Here is a 25,819-nt window from a genome sequence, read left to right as displayed (position 1 = left end):
AGACATTTCTTTTCTATTTATTTGTGTTAAGGGTCATATACTGTATCTCCTAATCCTAGTTCTTCTCAATTCCCAAGTAATCCTCCTTTGTTCTTTTTTTTTTTTTAATATTTGTTTATTTTTGAGAGAGAGAGAGTGAGAGAACGATCAAGGGAGGGCCAGAAAGAGACAGACAGAAAATCCCAAGCAGGCTCCCCGCTGTCAGCACGGAGCTTGACGCGGGGCTCCAACTCACAAACCCTGAGATCAAGCCCTGAGCCGAAATCAAGAGTAGGACACTCAACCCACGGAGCCACTCAGGGGCCCAATCCTCCCTTGTTCTTGCCGGAATGTTTTCCTGCATTTTGCTCCCTTCCTTTCTTTTCTGTGAACTGCCTTTCTTCTTTCCTTTACTTTCTTGCCTAGCTTATCCCTTTACCCCAGCTTTTTAGCAGTAAATATTTGCTAACTCTTTCGAAAATGTATAGCATTTGCTCTCTTTTCTGTCAAGGACTTGTTCCCAAGGTACCCGAACTTGCGGTATTTGGATGCATTTCTGTACCAAAGCCCAGAGCCCTTCTTTGGTCAAGATCCAAAAGACAGCTATTCATTTCCACTGGTTCACTGAGGTTTACAGGTTAGAAAAAAACTGGGTTCCACCTTGCGTCGTGGGCAAAACTACCCCCACGAAGCGGACAGCACCCATATCACCGTCCCCGTATTTACCGACGAGAAAGCTGAGACTCGGGGAGTCCAGCGAGTTACCCAGAACGGCCCAACCGGGTCAGAACTAGGACGCAGGGTCCTGACCACGGATCCAGTAACTCTTTCCCCTCCCGCCCGTCTTTCCTCTCCCTAAGGAAAGAAAGCGACCGGCTTCGGCTCAGGTCATGAGCTTGCGGTCCGTGAGTTCGAGCCCCGCGTCGGGCTCTGTGCTGATGGCTCAGAGCCTGGAGCCTGTTTCAGATTCTGTGTCTCCCTCTCTCTCTCTGCCCCTCCCCCGTTCATGCTCTGTCTCTCTCTGTCTCAAAAATAAACGTTTAAAAAAAAATTTTTTTTTTTTTTTAAGAAGGAAAGAAAGCTCCGTCTTGGGGGAAGGGAGCATTGTAGAGAAAACGTGCCTCTTTATCTGGGAGTGTAGTAAAGTGGCTCCATTTCTCCCCAGGATAATTCCTCCATCCACTCGCTTACGTCTATCTCACGCATCCTCAGCCACCTCTCCAGGGGTTAGCACTCCTCACCCCGCAATATCCAACCTCTCCCCTTTCGTTTGACTCTCCCACTCAGCGTGTAGAGAGGCAACATTTCACATAAGCTTGTACAAGGCTCTTGGCTTGTCAAACTCCCTCCCACCCCACCTGTCTGCCCACGACTTCCCTCCCATGCCCTTCCCTTCAGACAAACTCAGTGACGCTAGCCCCTTGTTTTCTGTCACTCCACAAGCTCCCATCAGGCTTCCTACCAACCCAGACTCTGAAAGTGCTGGGTCCCGGTGTCCTCCTTGTCCCCAGATTGAGAAAAAACGATCATGTGGTCTGTTAGTTGCCTTTCCTTAAGTTTGTTTATTTTGAGAGAGAGAGCATGTGCAGGTGAGAGGCAGAGAGAGAGAGAGAGGGAGAGAGAGAGCCTCCCAAGCAGGCTCTGCACTCTCAGAGCAGAGCCCCTGATTCGGGCCCAGTCCCACCAACTGCGAGATCATGACCTGAACCAAAGTCGAGAGGAGGATTTTTAACCAACTGAGTCACCCAGGTGTCCCAGTTGTTTCTAGCTCCTTAAAAATGACTTAAGTTTTGGGGCGCCTGGGCGGCTCAAGTCGGTTAAGCGTCTGACTTCAGCTCAGGTCATGATCTCTTGGTCTTGTGAGTTCAAACCCCATATCGGGCTCTGGGCTGACAGCTCGGAGCCTGGAGCCTGCTTCGGATCCTATGTCTCCCTCTCTCTCTGCCCCTCCCCTGCTCCTGCTCTGTCTCTCTCTGTCTTTCAAAAATGATTAAATGCTAAAAAAAAAAAAAATTATTTTAGGAACTTAACTTCTGTTATATTTTGAATCAACACATGATAAAACCATGCAAACTTTTGAAATTATTTTTTTTCTAATTCTGTATGCTATTCACAGATGGCTTGGCATCAGGCCCCAATAACTCAAACTGGTAAAAGTCTTCTGTTGGTTATTCTCTTCTTATAACTGTCCTCAGTGGGCTGCCTGGGTGCCTCAGTTGGTCGAGCATCTGACTCTTGGTCTCAGTTCAAGTCTTGATCTCAGGGTCGTGAGTTCAAGCCCCAAGTTGAGCTCCGTGCTGGGCGTGAAGCCTGCTCGTTACAAAATTGTCCTCAGAGATCCCACACTCTCCTGTGTTTCTCTCTCCGTCTTAGCCCTTCTTGTCCCATTGGGGACCCCTGCCCATCACCTAGACACTGGTGTCCCATGGGGCTCTGTCCCGGACTCTTTTCTTCAGCATATCCTACCTGGGTACTATCCCTTTCCATGGCATCAGCTTTCCCCTTTTGCTGCTAAATCTATAATCTGTATAAGTAGGCCAGATCTCAGTAAGCTGGCACTGTTCTGATTTCGACTTTAACCGACAGTAACCAATGTTGTCCATTTTCACCGGGCAGTTCACAATGGAACGCTCATCACATTCTCACGATGCAAGGACACCCAACAGTTAAGAACAGAGATGATCGATCAAGACAGAGATAGTGACTGAAAAAATGATCTAGTTAGGATACAACTTGTGCCGCTGTAGCAAAGAGATCTCAAGTGCAGTGACTTAAATAAGGGAAAGAAAGAGATCTCAAGATGCAGCGACTTAAATAAGGGAACGCATTTTTCAGTAACACGAAAGTCTAGGCTAGAGTGGCCTTTGGATGATTCAGGAATGCTTCTCGCTCTGCCTTCTCTGACACATGGTTTCCGTCTTACGGTCGACAATAGAAGTCCTGAGCATAGTCATTGTGTCCACATTCCAGCCCGTGGTAAGGAACAAAGGGGGAGCCCAGAACCCAACCCTTACTTCTGAAGTCGTAAAAAGCCGCACACATCATGTTCCCCAACACCCCAATCGCCAGAACTTAGTCACATGCCACACTCAGCTGCGAGGGAGGAGGTGAGAAATGGAAGTTTTTAGCTAGGCAGTTTGTCCTCAGCTAAAACCCGGTTGTGTTATTAAAAATAGAATTGGAGAAGGGGTAATAAAATACAACCAACCGTTTCTGCTGCACGTGAAACAGATGTTTCTGAAGTTAACTATTTTCACTTAGTCTTTTCACTACCTCTATTTCCTATTTTATTATATTCTGTTTCATTGTTTTAAAACTTGCTCATAATTCACCCATCATATTATGACCACTGTAGATGAGGACCCATACTTTGAAAAACATGGTTCTAAGCCTACCGTGTCAAATATGGTACCCAGTAGCCACATGGGCTATTGAGCGCTCAAAATGTGATTAGCCTGAAGTGTTATGTGTTGTTAGTGTAGAATCCCATATCAGATTTCAAAGACTTGTTACCAGAAAAAGAACATGAAGCATCTTTAGCGATATTTATATTGATTAAATGTTGAAATGATAGGGGCGCCTGGGTGGCTCAGTCGGTTAAGCGCCCGACTTCGGCTCAGGTCATGATCTTGCGGTCCGAGTTCGAGCCCCACGTCGGGCTCTGTGCTGACAGCTCAGAGCCTGGAGCCTGTTTCAGATTCTGTGTCTCCCTCTCTCTGACCGTCCCCCGTTCATGCTCTGTCTCTCCCTGTCTAAAAAAAAAATAAACGTTAAAAAAAAAATGTTGAAATGATAGTGCTTTGGATGTAATGAGTTAAGTAAAATATATATTACCAAAATTAATTCAATCTGCTGATTTTTGTATCTTAACGTGGCTACTAGAAAATGCAAAATTACACAGGAGGCTCACAGTCTACATGTCTATGAAACCATACTGCCCTAAACCCTAGATGCAAATGTTAAACTCCCTCTGAATATTAATACTTGAATATTCCACAAGTACTTTCTAAAACTAGACTCTTTCACTTCCCAGCCCTTAGCCCTCCTGTCTTCTTTGTGTTCCCACTCAGTGCATCCTCAGCTAAAGGCATTCAATCAGTTAAAGGCAACACAATCCACTCAGCGACCTACCAGGAAAACTGAAAGGCATATTCTCCTTTATCTATCACATTCATGTATTCACTGTGTGCTGTCACGTTACCTCTTAAATGTGATATAAATCTATCAGTCATTTTCTAATCTCATCATGAATGCCCTAGTTCAAAATACCATCATCTGTCACCTAGATAATTGTATCAGTTCCCAAATGGCCTCTCTGCCTCCTGGGTTGTCTCCTTCCAGTCAGTCCTTCAAAGTGACCTTTCTGAGAAACAAATCTGGAGAAGTCACTTCACACCTTGATCACTCCCCTAAACACCTTAATAGTGCCAACAAGCTCCTTTTTTATTTGAAGCCAGCTTGCTTCACTTTTCTGAATGCATGGGCCTCTTCTCTGTACCAAGTGCTTTCCATCTCACTAAATGTGTCATGATTATTCTTACCTCCTGAGCCTTTGTATACATCATTCCTTATGTGCTTGGAATGCATTTTTTTTTAATTGCCTTCTCCCCTCTGGCTAAACACTACTCATATTTCAGAGCTTCATTAAAATTTTGCTTTCCCATTAGAATTCTTTTCCAAAGCCCAAGACTGGATTATGTGTTCCTCTTCTGCGCTCCCAGAGCATCCTGAACTTCGATAAGAATGTTTGGCCACTAAAAGGATGAGATCGTGCCATTTGAGACAGCACGAATGGACCTTGAGGGTATTATGCTAAGTGAAATAAGTCAGAGTGAGAAAGACAAATACCATATGATTTCACTCATAAGTGGAAACTTAAAAAAAAATGAATAAAAAGCAAAAAGAAGAATTGGACCTATAAATACGGAGAATAAACTATAATTCCCCTCACCCACTGGTAGGCAAATGGTTGAAGGAGAGTGGGAGACACAGGCTTCCAGTTATGGGGTGAATAAATCACGGGAATAAAAGGCACAGCAGAGGAAGATAGTCAATGTATCTGTATAGCAATGTATAGGGACAGATAGTTGCTGCACTTGTAGTAGACATTGCACAATATGGAATGTATAAACTTGTCACTGTGTGGTATGCCTGAGACAAATGTAACAGTGTGTGTCAACTGTATTCAAATAGATACATAAATAACATTGCATTGAAACGCACGTACAAAAGACGTTTCTAACAGTGCGAGATGCTCGAAAGAATCATTGGAGCACTATGTCGGTGAACACGTTGCTCACCAGTGTGTGCAGTGTGGTACACACTCCTGGAAGAAACATGCACAAAAATTGTGGGTAACAGTGGTATCTGAGTGAATGAAGCCACACCGTCAATTTCAGTAAAACGCTATATTTAATTAACGCTTTGCACTACATGTTACACGCTGTATATACGAACGTGTTCAAAAAAGGTGACTCTGGCAATGAGGGCTCCATGAATGACTCCGTTTGCTGCTATTTCCAAATAAGAAGGCAGAAAATATTAAGGAAAAAAAATCACAGTTAAAGAAGACAATAACCGACATAAAAATATGCTAGCGGAAGAGTAGATTAGGAGATGCAAAAACAAAAACAACAACAACAACAACAAAAACACAGCAGTGATCTGGAAGACAGGATAATAAAAAGCACCCAAGCTGAAGAGCAAAAAAAGCAAAGAATTTTTAAAAGGAGGATACGTTAAGGAATCTTTTGGACAGAATCAAGCAAATAAATATTCATGTTATAGGGGCCAAAAAATAATAATAATAATGTTTGGCTACTGTATTTTTATTGCTTGTTTATTTGTCTGCTTTCACACCCACAGAACATAAGACCTTTTAGTGCATACCTGTTTCTACATATTTGACCATTCCATCTCCATAATTTGCATGATACTGAGCCCTACTTGGCTCAATAAATACTTATAAAACAACCAGATAGTTGGATGGATGGATGGACGGACGGATGGATGCATGGATGGATAGTTTGAATAGATAGATAGTTGAATACATGATGGATGGATGGATGGATGGATGGATGGATAGATGGATGGATGTATAGTTTGAATAGATAGTTGAATACATGATGGATGGATGGATGGATGGATGGATGGATGGATGTATAGTTTGAATAGATAGTTGAATACATGATGGATGGATGGATGGATGGATGGATGAAATAGTTTATATGATTAAAGACTGTTGAAGAGTAGTATATTTAGAAGGCGGTAACAAAACGTGTGTGTACAGTAAATGATAAAAGACTATTGTGATTTTTGCACTGTAGGTCAAAGCTTTCTTCTTGAGGTCCTGCCATTTCTCTTTTCAGCTTCTCACTGTCTCAATACAGGAAAATATTTTCTATTTTCATTCCCCCAGGATCTGGCTCCGCATCCGCCATCCAGTAATATCCCTAAGGTCAAACACCTATTAGCTCAATCCAATATCATTTCCAGAGAGAACTACTGGATGCTGAAACTGCTTCAACATGTGAGCAGGCATATCTAATGGAGGACTTGCAGGCACGCTGACCTGCAGTGAAATAGCTATTTTGAGCCTGTCCAGTGTTGCTTAAATTGTAGCTTCCCTTGCCAACTATTCAGGCAAGAGACGTGAGGAAAGCCACAAAAGGAGCTGTGGGGAAGTGGAACGAAGAAGTAAGAGAGAGAAGGGGTTGCAAACCCGATTAGCTGCTTTAAAGTAAAAGGCAGAGAAAGCGAGCATGAAGGGGAATGTGGATTTTATCCCTCCAGGAATTCTCTTTAGCCCACAAGGAATTAACCTTGACTGTAATTAGGCCCCTGAGAGCAATGGCCCTTCCACAGAAGTTCAGAGACCTCTACTTTGTTTAGACACCATGTGTGGGTGGAACTTCCTGTTTGCACAGAGAGCAGCATAAAGCCTAGTTGCTCTGAGGAATGTCTGGGACCAGACCAGTTGCAGGGGAGCGGGGTGCAGTACAGTCTGGTCTCCTGGGGGCCCTTCTCCCTGCAGCATGGGGAAGAACAAACTCCTTCATCCAAATCTTATTCTCCTCCTTCTGATCTTCCTGCCTGCAGATGCCTCAGTCCCTGGAAAACTGTGAGTTTCACATAGAACATAAAGAATCCTTTCCCTAAAAGAGAATCCTCTCTGATTCTCCTTTGTATGATTCATTTGTCTTTCCCATGAAACTGTCACCTTCTTACCCCTAAAGTCTCTTCCCATGATGAGATTTCATAAATCTGGTCTATTCATTCTTTACTTATTCTTAACTAATCCTCTCCAACTCTCCAAATCTCTGAATTTCTAAATTTGCTAGGCATATGCAAAGACTTTCTAAGGGGCTTTGGGAAGTGATCCTTTCAAAGGAATCGATTTCCAGATCCTCACATTCAGATTGCTTGCTCTCGACCGTGCTATTTATCCTTTATTACTTCGCCTTCCTTCATTGTCCATCTTCCACTTTATAAAAGAAAGACAAAAAAAAAAAAAAAAGAAGAAAGAAAGAAAGAAAGAAAGAAAGAGAGAAAGAAAGAAAGAGGCAAACCTCTCCTTCAATCGTATGCCACCATGGAGCACTGTCCTGGGGTATAAAAATCTGTAGGATGCCAAATCATAAAAACGATTTGAACTATTGATATTGGTGTAGAGAAAGCAAAGGACTCTAACGATGAGGGAGAAAATTCTTTGGCAGATTATGTGATGATGAATGCTTTGTGTCAACAAAGTTGAGGGGGATCCAAACGAAATACCAGCTGACAGCTGATTAGAAGCGATTCTTGATAATAGATACTTGGTGAATGTTGGTATATAATGCAGAAGGAGTTGCAAAAGCCGGTAACAACGATATACTTGTTTTATCTGTGTTTTATTTACTTTCAGGTAAACAGTTTTTCGTGGCACTCATGTCTATACAGACTAAAAATAGCAACACAATTAATGTTAGGCCTCTTTCAATTCTCACTATTAAGGAATAGCCACTCGTGGAAACACAAAAACAGCTCATTGTTCTCATTAAATATGTGCTTCGAAAATATTTTGATTTGCTATAGTATGTGTGAATTGTGACTTGTAATACATTCATATTGTTTTGATCAGTTGTATTCTCGTAAGACTTCTAAAAATAATTCAATCCAGAAGAAAATGCTTAGCATTTACAACTTTATGGTCGCATAAAGAGTTAAAGTTAAATTAAGCACCCATCCATAGTATTATATGTATGAGCATATGTGTATATATATATACATATATAGTTAATAAAGAAGCCAGAGTTATCCATGAACATATTTTGAAGCATTAAAGTCTTAGGATAAACTTCTAGGTAGTCAGTGGCATGGTAATTCAAGTTTAAGGAGGAAAAAAGAAAGAAAGATGTTAAATTTCTGATCATCACAGAAAGGACATTTTGACATATTTTTTAAATAGGTCACATTGGGTATGTTGTCACTATAATATTTAAGAACCCATCAAAAACTTATAAAAGACTGATGGAAGTTTTAACTTTAAAAATGTCATTGGACATAGTATCTTTTGCTATTATTTAAACTTGTGACAAAGATATACATGTTTACTTGAAAATATGTAAGGAATGTGTAGTGTCTAAAAATCATTTTAGGAATTCTGTGAGCAGAAATGTTTGAAAACTACACAGCCAATAAAACTATGTATGAGGGTATTGTCAAAGTCTGTTCTGCTCATGAGTTACCTCGGCCCAAAATTCAATCACTAGAAGGCCATTTGTGGGCGGAACCACTGTCTAGCCAAGAACTGAAGGGCAAATATTGAAAATGCAAATAGCCAGAGTTAGGTAACAAGAAGATAACATTAGTTGCTCACCACAACTGAGACTTTAAACTAATGACTTTCTTTGAGCGTCAGATTCCATATCTACAAAGTGGAAGCAAGTATTTTCCATACGATTTTCACAGGGTTGTTGGATATATATATCCAGGGAAAGTACTGCACGTTGATTGGTTTTTGTAATGTCTCCCCTGAGACCTTGCTTGCTTTTTACAACAGTCCCAGTGTAAAATAGATTTACGACACGATAAGTGTAATCAGCCTATTTCTGATGTGAATTCGGATGCTTGCATACGGTGTTCCTGAAAGTGAGGTGTCTCAGCAAATTTGCTCACACAAGTCAAATGTTCACTGCAATGGCATTGGTGATGGAACAGGGAATAAGTCTCACACGTGCCATTCCACAGCAGAGATCAATTTCACGTTCACCAATATGTCTTCTTGTGGTAGAGAACGAATGACAGTAACAATAATTGTGATGGAAAATAGTGCTGGCGATAACACCGGGTGATTCCCCTCCTACACTCTCCTCTAACTGGACTCCCCCATTTCCAGGCAGTACATGGCCCTGGTCCCCTCCCTGCTCCACACCGAGACCCCTGAGAAGGGTTGCATCCTTCTGAGCTACCTGGATGAGACAGTGACTGTAAGTGCTTCCTTGGAGTCCCTCAGGGGAAACCAGAGCCTCTTCACTGACCTGGTGGCGGAGAAGGATTTATTTCACTGCGTCTCCTTCACTGTGAGTATGCCCATTTGACTTAATACACTTGATTCTACTGGTTAGGGTCATAGGCATCTAGAATTCAGTCAAGATAAAACTTTGAGAGCCTGGAAAAGACTTCAGAAAGAAATCTAAATGTAGTAACTATGCATAGGAATTAAGAAGCAGTGTGTGTGAATTTCCAGCCATGGGAGCCAAATATTTATAGGCATATTAAAAATCAACTTAAAGGGGCGCCTGGGTGGCACAGTTGGTTAAGCGTCCGACTTCAGCCAGGTCACGATCTCGCGGTCCGTGAGTTCGAGCCCCGCGTCAGGCTCTGGGCTGATGGCTCAGAGCCTGGAGCCTGTTTCCGATTCTGTGTCTCCCTCTCTCTCTGCCCCTCCCCCGTTCATGCTCTGTCTCTCTCTGTCCCAAAAATAAATAAACGTTGGAAAAAAAAAAAATCAACTTAATGACCAAAGAAAATTTCTGTTAGCCAGGAGGGGAAAAAGCAGTATGCACTGGACAAAGGGAAAATGTGACTTCTTCTTAAAATGTGACTTCTGTAAAATGGAAAATAGAAAAAAATATTAATAAGGCACACTAGACCAATGCATGACGTACGCCCCCAGTGGTGGCCTGACAGGAACGCATCACCCCATACTGAAGAGTGAAAATTGTAGAAATTTCCATAAGCACATATCCAATCTCTTCAGAGTTGCCCACACGTAACATGCTTATAGCCTACGGCCAATAAACTATGGTAGTTTTCTTTCCCATAGCCTTAAAATATATTCCTACCATGCCCTTTAAGCACATAACATCAACTTGGTAAAGTTCAGTATATAATTGGATCAGGACTGTATTGTTTGATCTATAAGGAGATGTGAGTCTCACTTATGACCTCTTTTACTGATATATTTTCCTCCATCTACTGTTCTGTCTCCCCATTTGTAAAATGACAGAAGTAATTCCTGTCCATGGCAACTTCCCCTACTGACAATCAGGGGGGCGCAGTGAAGCAAAGGGGCCAGATGTCCAGGGAGGGGAGGAACATGGGGTGGCGGGGGAAACTTGGGAGACTGAATGGGTTCTTGGGGTCTGTCTTATGTTTCAGGTCCCAAGATCTCCATCCAATGAGGAGGTCATGTTCCTCACTGTCCAAGTGAAAGGACCAACCCAAGAATTCAAGAAGCGGACCACAGTCATGGTTAAAAATGAAGAGAGTCTGGTCTTCGTCCAGACAGACAAAGCCATCTACAAACCAGGGCAAACAGGTACGAAGAGGCCCTACAGTTAGAACAACTCCCAAAAGAAAAGATCTTCCTTCCCTGCATATTCCCCACTCAAAGGCCTTGTAGTCCTGGTTCTTTAAAAGTTTGTCTCACCAGCCCATAGGCCTGACTTAAGGTCTCTGGGACTCATGGAAAATATTTCTGTTTCAGTGAAGTTTCGTGTTGTCTCATTGGATGAAAATTTTCACCCCCTGAGTGAGTTGGTGAGTCTCCAAATGTCTATATGGAATCATTCTTATCTGGATAAACAATCTGGAAGCCTGTTTTTGGTGTTGGAGGAGGACCAGGGAGAGGAAGAATCTGGTATCACTGGTGGTGATTTCTGGCAGTACAACAGTGAGAGGTCCTCATTTAAACCAGAACCCCAGCTCAAGAGAGTACCTAATTCTTTCCATCTTGGAACTGGTACTTAGTCACCTGTCACACAGTTAAATTTATTCCTTATAAAGTTCTCAATTAGGCAAATTAGAGAGAGATATTACATAATAGACCCACCTACACCATCAAACAGCTTAAATTCAAATAAACTATCAAAGAGTTAGAATTTTTCTAAACATACCTACCAAAAACCTCCTCTATAAAGGAAGAGTGTAATCAGTCTTTGTTCCTTGAAACTAACACTACTTGATCGCTTCTCAGCCTTTTGGCTAAGATCAAGTGAAACGAACCCTACTTGATATTGATAAGAAATAACTCTTTCAGCTTTAATGCAGGCATCAAACAAAAAAGTCTTCATTTTTCTCTCCCAAACCCACCACCCCACCACATCTTCTTGTCTCAAAGGCGATTCTTTTCTTCTAACGCCTTAAACAAAAGATTCTTACGTAATCCCTGCTTCCTCTCTTTGACACTCGCATCCACTACATCTGAAAGTCATGTTAGCTTGAAATATATCCAGACTATTTCTATTTCTTACCACTTGAATTACTACAATCTCATCCTGGCCAATATCACGTCTTTTGTTTTTTTAAGTTTATTTATTTTGAGAGAGAGAGAGAACGAGCAGGGGAGAGGCAGAGAGTAGAAGGGACAGAGGATCCAAAGCAAGCTCTGTGGTGACAGCAAGCAGAGAGCCCAAGGCAGGGCTCAAACTCATGAACCATGAAATCATGACCTGAGCCAAAGCTGGAAACTCAACCAACTGAGCCACTCAGGTGCCCCATGGCCAATATCACTTCTAAAAAAGACTATTTCAGTAACCTTGAAGCTGGTCTCCTAGTTTCTACTTTCACATCTCCGTCTAAAATAAACACCTTATCCATCATTGTAGCAGCCTTACTGTCCCCCGTTTTTTCTTCTTGGCATTTCCCTACCTGATATATAAATCAGGTGTGTGAGTGTGTGTGTGTGTATATAATATGTTTATCATATATATTCTTTATATTTCAGATACATGACTGATATATCATTGAAATATATCTTAAATTCATAAATATTAAATATCAAATAAGTATCAATATAAAATTATAAATATATAAATATTAAGAATATATAAAATATGTATCTTGGGGCACCTGGGTGGCTCAGTCGGTTAAGGTCTGACTTCAGCTCAGGTCATGATCTCACGGTTGGTGGGTTGGAGCCCTGCATCGGGCTCATTGTCGTCAGCACACAACCCGCTTTGGATCCTTTGTCCCCTTTTCTCTGCCCCACGCCACTTGTGCTCTCTCAAAAATAAATACGCATTTTTTTAAATGACTAAATATTGATAGCAGAGGAGCTATTCCTCTTCTTTATTCTTCGAACTAAGAATTCTTTGGCCATCTCAATATTTGGATCTGAGTATGGTTACTTATAATTTTGTTGGTGTTTGTTTCTTAATCCGTAAAATTTCATAACAAAGGAGTGAGTATTCCTCACTTGATGCTATAAGCATTGAAGTAATGTCAGTAAATACTATTGCTAATGAAAGGCTGTGCACATACCTATATTTTGCTGATAGCTTAATAAGCTCTTAATATTATTTATTAATTGCTTAAAATAGATTAGTTAAAAGTTTTATAAAACTTAACCTGAATTTTTTTCCTGTTTTACTATAGAGGTATTCTGCATAAAGATGTCTTGCTTATAAATCACAATTAAGAATATTTGAAAATAATTCTACATTCCTTTATTTCTCTTTTGTCTTTCAGATTCCACTTGTATTCATTCAGGTAAGCAACAGGAAACATTCCATAATCAGAATTAAAGTAATACATTTAGAGAAAATGTTCATATTTGAGAGGCTGTTACATTCTACCGGAAGCTTGTCATTAAGGGAGAAATGTCTGAGTTCATACAGCACCAGATAGTTTTAAGTCATCTTCCTTCCCTCCCTTCACTACCACCCCATTGGTTGTCTTTGTGAATAACATAGGGGTCTCCATAGATTTCTGTTATTGCCTCTAAGGCTCTAGGCTCTTTTGTAAGTTACAATTACTGTATCCATAGGACCCGAAAGGAAATCGTATCGCACAATGGCAGAAACTCAAGTTAGCGAGTGGTCTCACGCAACTGGCCTTTCCCCTCTCATCAGAGCCCATCCAGGGCTCTTACAAGGTGGTGGTACAAAAGGAATCAGGTGGAAGAACAGAGCACCCCTTCGCCGTGGAGGAATTTGGTATGGATAATGGAAAGTCACGGAGCATTTTCTTCATATCCAAACTTCCAGGGCCTGGAATTTGAGGTTATTTAGAGTCCTTTCATTTCCTACATGTGAGGTTGGGCTTCGAGTAGAATCAGTTATATCTAACCCCAATGAGACTATCAATAATCTGTGAATAAGACTTTGTATAGCTTGGTTACGTTTGTAATAATTTTTAATCTCAAAAAAAATGTAAAATACCTTTAAGAGAAGGCTTCCATAATTCATTAGGATTACAGTGATCCGTCACAGTCCTTCAATCAGAATATCCATTTGATGGTAAGGTGGTTGGAGGGAAGAGTACAGCTAACTTTTCAGGACCCTAAAGACACTGTTAGGGAATTGTTACAGAGAAACTGAAAATACTAACTCCCCCAAAGTTGAAAAACAATCACTAACTTCCTTTATCTCCAATGAACAGTGCTCCCCAAGTTTGAAGTCAAAGTAACAATGCCAAAGATAATCACTATCTTGGAAGAAGAGGTGAATGTGTCAGTATGTGGCCTGTGAGTTTATTGTTATTATTTTTTTTAATCATTTGAGAGAATTATTTAAAGGAGATTCACCATGGGGAAGCTGGGTGGCTAGTCAGTCAAGCGTCTGACTCTTGATTTCAGCTCAGGTCATGATCTCCCATTTCCTGAGTTAGAGCCCCACGTCCAGCTCCGTGCTGACATCAGGGAGGATTCTCTCTCTGTTTCTCTCTCTCTCAGCCCCTCCCTCGCTCGTGTGTACTCTCTCTCTCTCTCTCAAAATAAGTAAACTTCAAAAAAAAAAAAAAAAGGAGACTCGCCATTTGGGATATTTGCACTCATTTCTTTAAGAACAGTGGGAGGACAAATACTTTAAGTACATGGAATCATCCCATCTCTATAACCTTCCTGGCCTGTTGCTTCTCTATCTTTCCTTCTTATGTTCTTTCATGTCCTTACCAGCGTCGTCATAACTATCACGGGGCAAGCAACTGTTCCTAGAGAACCTATCTATGAGGACTGATTCTGAAAGTGACAAAGCTATACACACACACACACACACACACACGTACACACACGCACACACAAATGGGATAGTGTTGAAGGATAGTGACTTTCCCATTTCCCAGGTAGAGGAAATTCTGTCATCAACAGATCATTTACGTGACCTTGCATACATAGTGGAAAAATAGCTTTGATTCAGAATTTGTAGAGATAGGCATATTACCAAGATCTCAGCTGAGTCATCGGTCTACCCAAGTCATGTCACATTCCTCTCAGCACTGCCATTTTTCCTGATGAGACTGGACATGATATCTCAGTTTGGTCCTTTCCAACCTTGAAAATTCATGTTTCTAAAATCTAATGCTCCCATCCCCAGTCGTCCATCGATAGCACTAGCAGAAAGAGCAAACAGAGTGAAGAAACCAGCCCTGCCAACGACCGCACACGTAATGCACCCACAATTCCGCAGGGTCCCTGCCCCAGCACTGTCTCAGAGTAATTGCCACCAAATTCTTGATCCTATGTAACTGGTGAGCCAATACTCTTGCAAGTAAAGATTCAGAAGATATTTTAGATATGGGAAGGAAACAAATGCCCTTGAAAACACATCAACCATCAATGACATATCGATATGGCACAACCCCAGTTTCATAAAAAGTAAACAAGTTAAACTCCATATACATAGAGAAGGCTACACATCACAAGAGGATAATGGAAGGAGACACCATCATAGTAATAGTTTGTATTCCTAGGTAGAATTGAGGGCATTTTCTCTCTTCTTTGTTTTGTTGGTATTGTTTTTTCCCCCTCTCTTAAGAACAGGGGTAGCTTTGGTAATAAGAGATGTATCTTTTAAAAGATGGGATTAAAAATAAAAAATGAAGGGGTAAAAAAGACATGATCAAAGAAGACTGGTAAATCTCAGCATGTCGCACTAGAGATTTGTTAAAAAGAAGGGTCATTACTTAACTTACTTGCTCTCAGCATTGTGAAGGCCCTGCAGAGATTAGAGGGAAGTACAGAGAGGAAATATACTTCAGCTAAAGGGGGAATATAAATAGGTAGAAAATGGGGATGTTCAATGTCTGCTTTGATTCATTTGGCAATGTTCCTATGACAGATACACATACGGGAAGCCTGTCCAAGGACATCTGACTATGAGCATGTGCAGAAAGTACAATAACCCTTCTAACTGCTATAGTGGAGAGTCACAGGCCATCTGTGAGAAATTCAGTCAACAGGTAGGTGGAAGACTGTCCCTCCTAAGGAACTAACAATAGAGACATTGTTGATAAGCAGTGAGTTACAACATGGTGCTAACCCAGGAAGAGAACACTCTACAAGAGAATGCTGTGTTAGCCACAGTAATTTACATGTCAGTGATTTAGCACAATAAGAATTACTTCTTTCTTATAATTGGCTACTGGGGGTGTGCTTGGTTCACCAAGCACCCAGAATAGTGGAAGTGGAGAGCAGTCTCCAAACCTGGCATTCAAAGCTGCCTTGGACATCTACTTGTATGAAGGAAGAAGGAAAATCATTATACCTGTTAAGCATTTGGGCTGGGCAGGATATATAGGTTTTGCCTTCTTTCCATGAGCAAGAACTTGTCACATGGCCCCACCTACGTGCCAGGGAGGTAGGAAACACAGTCTTCAGATGGGCAGCCACTTCCTTGCAACAGTTGTGTACTATGGAAGGGGGGCCCGGCTTTGGTGAAAAGTTAGGTCCTCCCTACAGTAAGATTACCCACAAATTTTTAAGGCATGCCTATCCCATTAACTCTAGGGAATATCAGATACTAAGAAATATATGTCTGTAATAAACCAGATGCTATCAGGAAATGTAATCATAACTAATCCCTAGAGAATATTTATTGTGTTCTTGTCATTAGAAAACCCCTGGGTTACATTGTCCCCCCCAAAAAATCCCACCAGATTAACCGACCACTGACCTGTCCAGTATTACGTTTCTGTATTTTGCTTTATCCCCTCCTAGCTAAACAGCCAGGGCTGCTTTTCTCAACAAATAAAAACCAAGATCTTCCAGATGAAGAGACAAGGGTATGAAATGAAGCTTGAAGTGGAGGCCAAGATCCAAGAAGAAGGAACAGGTTTGTGTACCATGTGGGTACGGGGGGAAAAGCAATGAACACTGATTAATTTCCTTTGCCAAATTATGAATTGGAAGGGAAGTAGTAACATAAGAAGTTCAGGGGGGGGATTGGGGCACCTGGGTGGCTCCGTCGGTTGAGCGTCTGACTGGGGCTCAGGTCAGATCCCACAGTTCACAAGTTCGAGTCCCAAGTTGGGCTCTGTGCTGACAGCTCAGAGAGCCTGGAGCCTGCTTCTGATTCTGTGTCTCCCTCTGTCTCTGCCCCTCCCCTGTTTGTGCTCTGTCTCTCTTTCTCTCAAAAATAAGTTAAAAACATTAAAAAAAAAAAAGAAGAAGAAGAGGAGGAAGTTCAGGGGGGACCATCCTTCCAAAAACCAATTTATTTTCTTCCTTTTTTTTTTCCAGAGGTAGAATTAACTGGAAAAGGATCCAGTGAAATAACAAGAACCATAACCAAACTCTCATTTGTGAAAGTGGACCCATACTTTAGACAAGGGATCCCCTTCTTTGGTCAGGTGGAGTATTTTCTAATTCACAAATCAAATTACGTAGCGTCATTTAATAAACACATATCCTGCTAAAACCAGACCTGCTTAATATTATCTATTGATTAATATAGCCAAAGGTATAAAACCACATAAAAACAAATCTTTCCCTCTATGAATTTGTATATGAAATCTATAAAATCCTTCTAAAGCACCATCAAAATCAGAAGGGTTGTTTTCCCCCACTTTTTGAACAGCCTTGTGCGATGTCACTCAATCTTTTCATCTTTTCACTACCGGTAGATAGTGTCAGGTTTTTAGATTTCCTCACAAGAATCTCAAAATTCCCCGTGGCCACTTACATGATCCTCTGATCACTTACATGATCCTAACTTTATATGGTAGTGAGTGGGTAGGTGGCTTTAATTTTTATTTTGAAGTCTAAAAGATTCTACTGTACCTAGTGTTTCTCCATGGATATTACAGTTAACATTACTTTCTTTTACACTCGCAAGAATTTATTAAAAACCAGTGCGCATAAGGGTAAAATACTGCTGTGTAAGATTTCCAGATTCTAAAAATACGAATTTTCTCACGTGTCTACGAAAAACCTTGTATTGTTATTTTTCTATTGGAAACAGACATGTGCAAATGGGTCTTTCTGACTCCAAAAGTCTGAGATGACAGTTGTATGCCCACCAATGAGTAATTACCGTGTATCATATTCTTAATGGAAATATTATTGAGGTTTCAGGTGTGGAGACTGTAAAAGACAGAGGGACTAGACCCCATTAAGAAGTGGTGAAGTGTGTTTTAGAATGTCTCGATTATGTTCTGACAGCAAACAATTTAGAAACTTTAGTCACTTCCTAAAATGCACAGTCTATTTATTTTTAATTTCTCAGAAGTATATTGTACTTGTATTTTTGTATTTCCTTCCTGCCAAATAACTACCCCATTAGTCATAAGACTCTCTCATCAGTTCGAGAGAATCTAACCTTGACTTTGCCCGCGCAGCCAATGTTTCATTGGCGAACTCAGATCTTATTAATTAATTACATACGTTGATCCAAGTCTTTGAACAGTGCTTCCTGCAACCAAAAGTGGCTTCTATTGAAAAAAAATCATCCTCTTTGAAATCTTCACTGGACTACTCATCTACTGAGTTCCATATTAGCAGTAATTTCACTTTAAGCCCTTACTGAATACTATATGATTCGCCTCGATTTTGCATTTTGCACATGGGGAGTGCCTCCTGCTATCTGCCTACCTTCCAAAAGTTGGAAAATCTAGACTGAGAAGCAGATATATAAAAAGCAACTAGAAAAGTACACGGGATAATGTATTAGCAACTTCTAACTTGTGCATTTATTATACTTCAGAACACTAATCCATGAAAAGCTAACGGTCAGCCACCAAATAAGTGCCTGGGGCTCAATTAAGTTTGGCTAAGGGGTTAAAAATTGTCATTACGATCTGACTCCTGTGTTCTGTGACTCTCCAAGGGTTCTATGTAACCCACAGCACTTCTAAAATATCCAGAGAATATACTTTTCAGGTCATCCCTATCTTCATTTCCATGATTCTCCATCCCTTTACACTGCTTTACTGTTTGTCTCAGGACTGATGACTACTAAACACGTATATATCATTTATGCATTTATTTAACATCTATCTCTTTTACTAGACGGTGAGCTCTATCTAGATGGCGGAGCTTTGCTTTGTTCACTGCGATAGCCTCAATGCCCAGAACCATATCCAACATATAGGATGTATTCAATAAATATTTGTGATAGAATGAATGTTTGGTGACTGCTGGGTATTAACCATATAACTGATCCACAGATTTTAATCTTCAGGTGCAACTAGTGGATGGGAAAGGTGTCCCCATGCCAAATGAACTCATCTTCATCACAGCAAATGAAGCTAACCATAAATCCAATGCGACCACTGATGAGCATGGCCTGGTACAGTTCTCTATCGACCCCACCAGCGTGATGGGCACCTCTCTCACTGTCAGGGTAAGTTGGAAGAGAAGTCACCAATGACATGAAATAGCCTTGAAAATAAGGTTGCAACCTAGAAGTGATGAAATTTCCAAGTGGTGTTTAGTCCTATGGAAGTGAAAAAAAAAAGAAATTATAAGTCAATTTTTCAGGTCAACTTTGAAAACATTATTAAAAGGGAGGCAGTATAGTGTTGTGGTTAAAAGCGTGGGTTCCGTTTGTGCACTGTCAAGAATGCAAAATGGTGTGGCCACTATGGAAAACAGCACGGCAGTTCCTCCGAAATTTAAAAATAGAACTACCACATGATCCAGTAATCTCATTCTGGATGTATATTCAAAATAATTGAAAGCAGAGTCTCAAAGAGATATTTGCACACTCATATTGATAATAACACTACTCACATTAACCAGGAAGGGGAAGCAACTCAAATATCCACCAACAGATGAACGGAAAAACAAAAGGTAGTCTATACATACAGTGGAATGGTATCAGGTTTAAAAAGAAAGGAAATCTGTCACATGCTACAATGTGAATGAACCCTGAAGACATTATGCTACGTGAAATGGCCCGTTAGCAAACACACACACACACACACACACACACACACACACAAACTGTATGATTCCACTTACATTAGGTACAGAATCAGATAAATTATATTAAAATCCTGACTTAACTCTATATTAAGAGAAAATAATGAAAAACTTCTATATTTTATTTTCTTATCTGTAAAGTGGGTACAATATTAGTACCTAATTCCTGGGGTTGTTGTGAGAATTAAATAAGATAGTACATTTTTTAAATTATTTTTTCTTTTCAACTTTGTATTTAAATTCTAGTTAGTTAACATACAGTGCAGTATAGGTCTCAGGAGTAGAATTCAGTGATTCATCACTTCCGTATAACACCCTAGGCTCATCACAACTAGCGCCCTCCTTAATATCCGTCACCCATTTAGCCCATCCCCCATCCACCTCTCTCCATCACCCCTCAGTTTGTTCTCTATCATTAAGAGTCTCTTATGGTTTGTTTCCCTCTCTCTTTTCTTTTCCTTCCCATATATTTGTTTTGTTTCCTAAATTCCACATATGAGTGAAATCATATGGTATTTTTCTTTCTCTATCTGACTTATTTCACTTGGCATAATACACTCTCACTCCATCCACGTTGTTGCAAATGGCAAGATTTCATTCTTTTCGATGGCTAATATTCCATTGTATTTATATACCACATCTTCTTTATCCGTTCATCAGTAGATGGACATTTGGGCTCTTTCCATAATTTGGCTAGTGTTGATAATGCTGCTATAAATCTATAGCATTTAAATATATTGGAGTGCATGTGCCCCATCAAATAAGATACTACATTTTGAAAGTAATAAGAATTTAAATAAAAACTTGAAACAAAAAAAAGAGGTGGGGGGAGAAACAAGAGGAAAAACCTGGTAACCTAAGTTGAGTCGTCCTGAAATGAAGACAGAGACTGCCAGGAAAATGAGAGTAGAGAGCATGAGGCTGAGGGTTTTGAGAAAATGTTTGTTACATATAAATTACAGAAAAAGAAAAGGCTGTATTCAGCCAAGCTCTATAGATGAAGAAATAGCGAAAATAACAGAAAATGCCATTGCACAGATTATGATTTACTTCCATTCACAAGGAACCCAGAGTCCAAGTATGGAGAAATGGGAGGTAACGAAAACACTGTTGTAACTTTTGACGGAAAGCCGGCTGGGGGACACGTAGCACATGGGAACTTTGCAGAATCCACAGAGCTACATTACTGTTCTCTGGGGTAAAGAAGTGAGTTTTGGGGGCGCCTGGGTGGCGCAGTCGGTTAAGCGTCCGACTTCAGCCAGGTCACGATCTCGCGGTCCGTGAGTTCGAGCCCCGCGTCAGGCTCTGGGCTGATGGCTCAGAGCCTGGAGCCTGTTTCCGATTCTGTGTGTCCCTCTCTCTCTGCCCCTCGCCCGTTCATGCTCTGTCTCTCTCTGTCCCAAAAATAAATAAACGTTGAAAAAAAAAAAAAAAGAAGTGAGTTTTGCATTAACATGTTAAGGAAGATAAGGTGGATCTAGAGGTCAGAATCAGAAAGGTGATTGACATTCAAGGAAGAATGTAGATCTTGTTGCATTGAGCAGTGAAGTTAATGAAACAACTATGAAATTTCAAAAGTAAGCCTAGGGGCGCCTGGGTGGCTTAGTCGGTTGGGCGGCCGACTTCGACTCAGGTCATGATCTCGCGGTCTGTAAGTTCGAGCCCCGCATCGGGCTCTGTGCTGACAGCTCGGAGCCTGGAGCCTGTTTCAGATTCTGTGTCTCCCTCTCTCTGACCCTCCCCTGTACATGCTCCGTCTCTCTCTGTCTCAAAAATAAATAAACGTTAAAAAAAAAATTAAAAAAAAATAAAAAGTAAGCCTAGAGACTTTAAGAAAAAAAAAAAAAACATGAGAAACAAAATTTAATAAAGGTTTTTTTTTTCTTTTATGAAAGAAAGTGCAATCAACCCAAATGGCTTTTCAAATACTAGGACCCTAAATAGGCAAAGGAAGACATTATTCTGCATGTAATATATTCATGTCTATAGTATTAGACACAGAATCTTCAAGCTACTTTTAGGAATATCTCAATTTAAAAGTAATGTCCTTTAGGGAGCACCTGGGTGGCTCCATCGGGTAAGCGTCTGACTTCAGCTCAGGTCACGATCTCACCATTTATGAGTTCGAGCCCCACATCGGGCTCTGTGCTGACAGCTCAGAGCCTGGAGCCTGCTTCGGATTTTGTGTCCCCCTCTTTCTCTGTCCCTCCCCCACTCATAGTCTGTCTCTCTCACTCTCAAAAATAAATAAACATTAAAAAAAATTTTGTAAGTAATGTCCTTTAGTTATCAGGGTTTGGGGATTAAATGTGATGTTTAACTTCTTTTTTAAAAGTTAATGTGTTATTTTGAAATGAAAATAGAAAAAATATATACTTATGAAAAAGATAATACATATTAAAGCACTTAGTAAGCCCCCTTTAACTTGAATATGAATATTATTACTGTAAAAGCCCATTTTAACATCACTAGCATTTAAGGTTTTTTGGGTGGTTTTATTTTTGGAGGGAGGGGGAGAGAGAAAGAGAGAGTGAGAGCAAGGAGGGAAGAGGCAGAGAGAGGGAGAGATAGAGAATCCCAAGCAGGTCTCCCCCGTGAGCGGAGAGCCCAATGCAGGGCTCAAACCCACAAACCATGAGATCATGACCTGAGTCGAAACCAAGAGCTGGTCGCTTAACTGACTGAGTCCCCCAGGCGCCCCATTAACATGACTAGTAGCATTCATTTCAAGTGTATACACCCTATAAATTATTGTTCTTGCTTTATTTTCCTGCTGCTATTCTAATTTTCTCCAGATTTTTGTTATACCCATATAATTCGCTTTATATTAGCATAGAGTTCTCTATTCATCAATGGAAATGTAAATATACACATAGAGATATATGGACACTCAAGTAAACATTACATAATAATGATGACAAATAAATGGGATATCTGATTGATCCCACTTTACATGGATGGCATTAAAGCCCGTATCTCCTAATTAGCTAAAAATTGAGTGTTCGCCCATTTATTCAATCAAGAAGTGTCTTGAACGTTTTCCATGCGCCAGGCAATGTGCTCATCCTGAAAATAAAAATATTATTTTTAAATAACCCCTCTGGTAATTATTTATATGTTATCACTGGAGCATATATTGAAATATAAATAAAGTGTTTTGCTGACACAAGGATTCATTCATGCCACTTGGGAGGTGAGGATGAGGATAGGGGAAGCCTGAAAAGAATATGGAAAGTCTTCTGCATGGAGAAGAGTTAAATGACAACCCCAAAAGGGCTTATGAACCTTGAGAGTCCAGAGGCACAAAAAGCGTTAAAAACAATCAGCCTGGGGGCGCCTGGGTGGCGCAGTCGGTTAAGCGTCCGACTTCAGCCAGGTCACGGTCTCGCGGTCCGTGAGTTCGAGCCCTGCGTCGGGCTCTGGGCTGATGGCTCAGAGCCTGGAGCCTGTTTCCGATTCTGTGTCTCCCTCTCTCTCTGCCCCTCCCCCTTCATGCTCTGTCTCTCTCTCTGTCTCAAAAATAAATAAACTTTGAAAAAAAAAACAAAACAAAACAAAAAACAATCAGCCTGGGTGGTTCAGTTGGGTAAGTGTCTGACTCTTGATTTCGGCTCAAACCATTGTCTCAAAGGTTGGTGGGTTCGAGCCCCACTTCAGGCTCTGTGCTGGCAGCTCAGAGCCCACTTGGGATTCTCTCCTTCCCTCTCCCTCTGCCCCTCCCCTGCTCTTGCCACACAAGCTCTCTCGCTCTCCAAATAAATAAGTAAACATTCAGAAAGCAAAATAAAATAATCAGCCACAGACAGCCCAGGAGTGATAGACTTCAGCTAATTGACCAACTCAACTCTGGAACCCAACGCTATTGACAGGAAGTGTTCTCAGACCCTTATGGTTGAAACATGACATATTCATAATACCTGGTGGAAATCCATCGTAAATAAGTCTCCGAAGTGTAGTTCTTCAGTTTCTGGAGACTATTTGGTCTCCTCAATGGGCTTTTAGAATTCCAGCGTCTCTGTCTGCGTAGGTAAAGTGGCCCCCAAAAAAGTGTCGCGCAAACGAAACACAGCAAAAGATGCCTCTGTGTATGCCCTTCAGAAATTTAAATACCAACCCAGGGAGCCTCTGTGGTGCAAAGGCATGCAATAGAGATAAACACTCTCTCACTTTTTACTGTGGAGTAAAAGATTTCTAGGTGCTAGTTAAGGTAGGACGATGAACCAAGGCAGTTTTGTGAGAACTTTGATTCCCTCTGACATATGATCTATGAAATTAATACTGTTTTTTTTTTTTTAATTCACTAGGTCAAATACAAGGATCAGAGTCCCTGTTATGGCTATCAATGGCTGTCAGCAGAAAACGAAGAAGCTTATCACACTGCGAACCTTGTATTCTCCCTAAGCAAGAGTTTTGTCCACCTAGAGCCCATGCCTCATGAACTGCCCTGTGGCCAAACTCAGACAGTCCAAGCACATTATATCCTGAATGCACACACCCTGGAGACGCTGAAGGAGCTCGTGTTCTATTATCTGGTGAGAAGGAAGGCCAGTTGGTTGACTCCCCATAGACAAGAGCCCTCTGAGGGGCAAAGAACCAGGAAACCCCTTAGATGTCACTACTTTGACTTATTATCCATGTTCCTTTTGAAAGTTTGGCTTCTCTTTGGGCTAATTATTGCCAGCTCGGGCTCAAGAAAGCAAGAATGACGCATGAAGGGCAAGACATGGGGTGTAAGATTTTTGTCAGGCAAACCAAGTTCCTTTTCCTTGCCTTTTCTGCAGATAATGGCAAAGGGAGGCATTGTCCGAACTGGGACCTATGTGCTGCCTGTGAAGCAGGGAGATGGTGAGTATTTCCATAATTCCACATTTCTGCCCCACTCCGACACAGTCAGCCTTCCACTGCAGAAATACCAGAAATCGTTTCAAAAAAGAGAGAGGGTTTCCGTCTAACTCCAATAAATGAGAAGCTGAGAGGGGAAAGAAATAATGGGGTGCTGTTTTTTCGCCCTTTACTGAATATTTCTTTTCTTTTCCTTCAGCACTGTATTCTGTCCAGATCATTTAACGTGTTGATGTTGTTGTTTTATAATCTTTTTTTTTTTACATTTTTTTTTCAAGTTTATTTTTTTATTTTTATTTTTTTTATATATATGAAATTTATTGACAAATTGGTTTCCATACAACACCCAGTGCTCATCCCAAAAGGTGCCCTCCTCAATACCCATCACCCACCCTCCCCTCCCTCCCACCCCCGATCAACCCTCAGTTTGTTCTCAGTTTTTAACAGTCTCTTATGCTTTGGCTCTCTCCCACTCTAACCTCTTTTTTTTTTTTTCCCTTCCCCTCCCCCATGGGTTCCTGTTAAGTTTCTCAGGATCCACATAAGAGTGAAACCATATGGTATCTGTCTTTCTCTGTATGGCTTATTTCACTTAGCATTACACTCTCCAGTTCCATCCACGTTGCTACAAAAGGCCATATTTCATTTTTTCTCATTGCCACATAGTATTCCATTGTGTATATATACCACAATTTCTTTATCCATTCATCAGTTGATGGACATTTAGGCTCTTTCCATAATTTGGCTATTGTTGAGAGTGCTGCTATGAACATTGGGGTACAAGTGCCCCTATGCATCAGTACTCCTGTATCCCTTGGATAAATTCCTAGCAGTGCTATTGCTGGGTCATAGGGTAGGTCTATTTTTAATTTTCTGAGGAACCTCCACACTGCTTTGTTGTTTTATAATCTATGCGTATTCCACGTTTTCAAACCATAGACATTCACGGAGCTTCTTCTCAAATGGCATTTTAAAATTGTTTTAGGAAATGGAGAGAAAGGTAAAATTTTGGAATGTTTTCCATATGCTCCGTCTTTTGCTGAGTCATTTATATCTTTCTATCATATTCCCTTTTGAAGATAGTTCTGATTTATGAAAGGTTAAATTGGGTACTTCCACCATGGAATGGGACTCTCACCATGAATAGATACGGACGGATATAAACCTCCGAAGTTTTCAGCTCTTCTAAGGAAGTCTCAGGGACCACTTACAACAACACTTATCAGTGAACCACTCTTTTGATGCTTCTTCGTAACTTCTGGTTCTATCTCCCTTCTCTAGTGTGAAGTCTAGATCAAATAGTAGCCAAGTGGATGTCTCCATGCCCTCAGATAAAATCAGAACTTTGTGTAGACGAGCTAAAGCTGAAAATTAGCC

General features: G+C 40.9%; 1 protein-coding gene across 3 annotated transcripts in view; it reads left to right on the top strand.

Moving 5' to 3' along the window:
* Positions 1–25,819, top strand: part of LOC115518305 (alpha-2-macroglobulin-like) — a 130,103-nt gene that overhangs the window by 77,415 nt on the left and 26,869 nt on the right. Inside the window, exons 1-13 of one of the 3 annotated variants that reach the window (XM_030321736.2) lie at positions 6,927–7,099; positions 9,356–9,539; positions 10,621–10,780; positions 10,949–11,001; positions 12,931–12,951; positions 13,229–13,397; positions 13,843–13,927; positions 15,519–15,639; positions 16,397–16,511; positions 16,919–17,028; positions 18,858–19,019; positions 23,905–24,132; positions 24,382–24,445. In XM_030321736.2, the coding sequence (XP_030177596.1) occupies positions 7,014–7,099; positions 9,356–9,539; positions 10,621–10,780; positions 10,949–11,001; positions 12,931–12,951; positions 13,229–13,397; positions 13,843–13,927; positions 15,519–15,639; positions 16,397–16,511; positions 16,919–17,028; positions 18,858–19,019; positions 23,905–24,132; positions 24,382–24,445 (1,558 nt within the window). In that variant the 5' untranslated portion in view covers positions 6,927–7,013. Of the gene's footprint in view, positions 1–6,926; positions 7,100–9,355; positions 9,540–10,620; positions 10,781–10,948; positions 11,002–12,930; positions 12,952–13,228; positions 13,398–13,842; positions 13,928–15,518; positions 15,640–16,396; positions 16,512–16,918; positions 17,029–18,843; positions 19,020–23,904; positions 24,133–24,381; positions 24,446–25,819 lie in introns of those variants that run through there. The other 2 variants (XM_030321735.1, XM_030321734.1) reach the window with 2 other exon arrangements.

The sequence above is a fragment of the Lynx canadensis genome, chromosome B4 (genome assembly GCF_007474595.2).
Source record: "Lynx canadensis isolate LIC74 chromosome B4, mLynCan4.pri.v2, whole genome shotgun sequence".
Taxonomy (NCBI): Eukaryota; Metazoa; Chordata; class Mammalia; order Carnivora; family Felidae; genus Lynx; species Lynx canadensis.
Note: the sequence above shows the minus strand (reverse complement) of the source record. Positions and strands in the feature narration are given on the sequence as shown.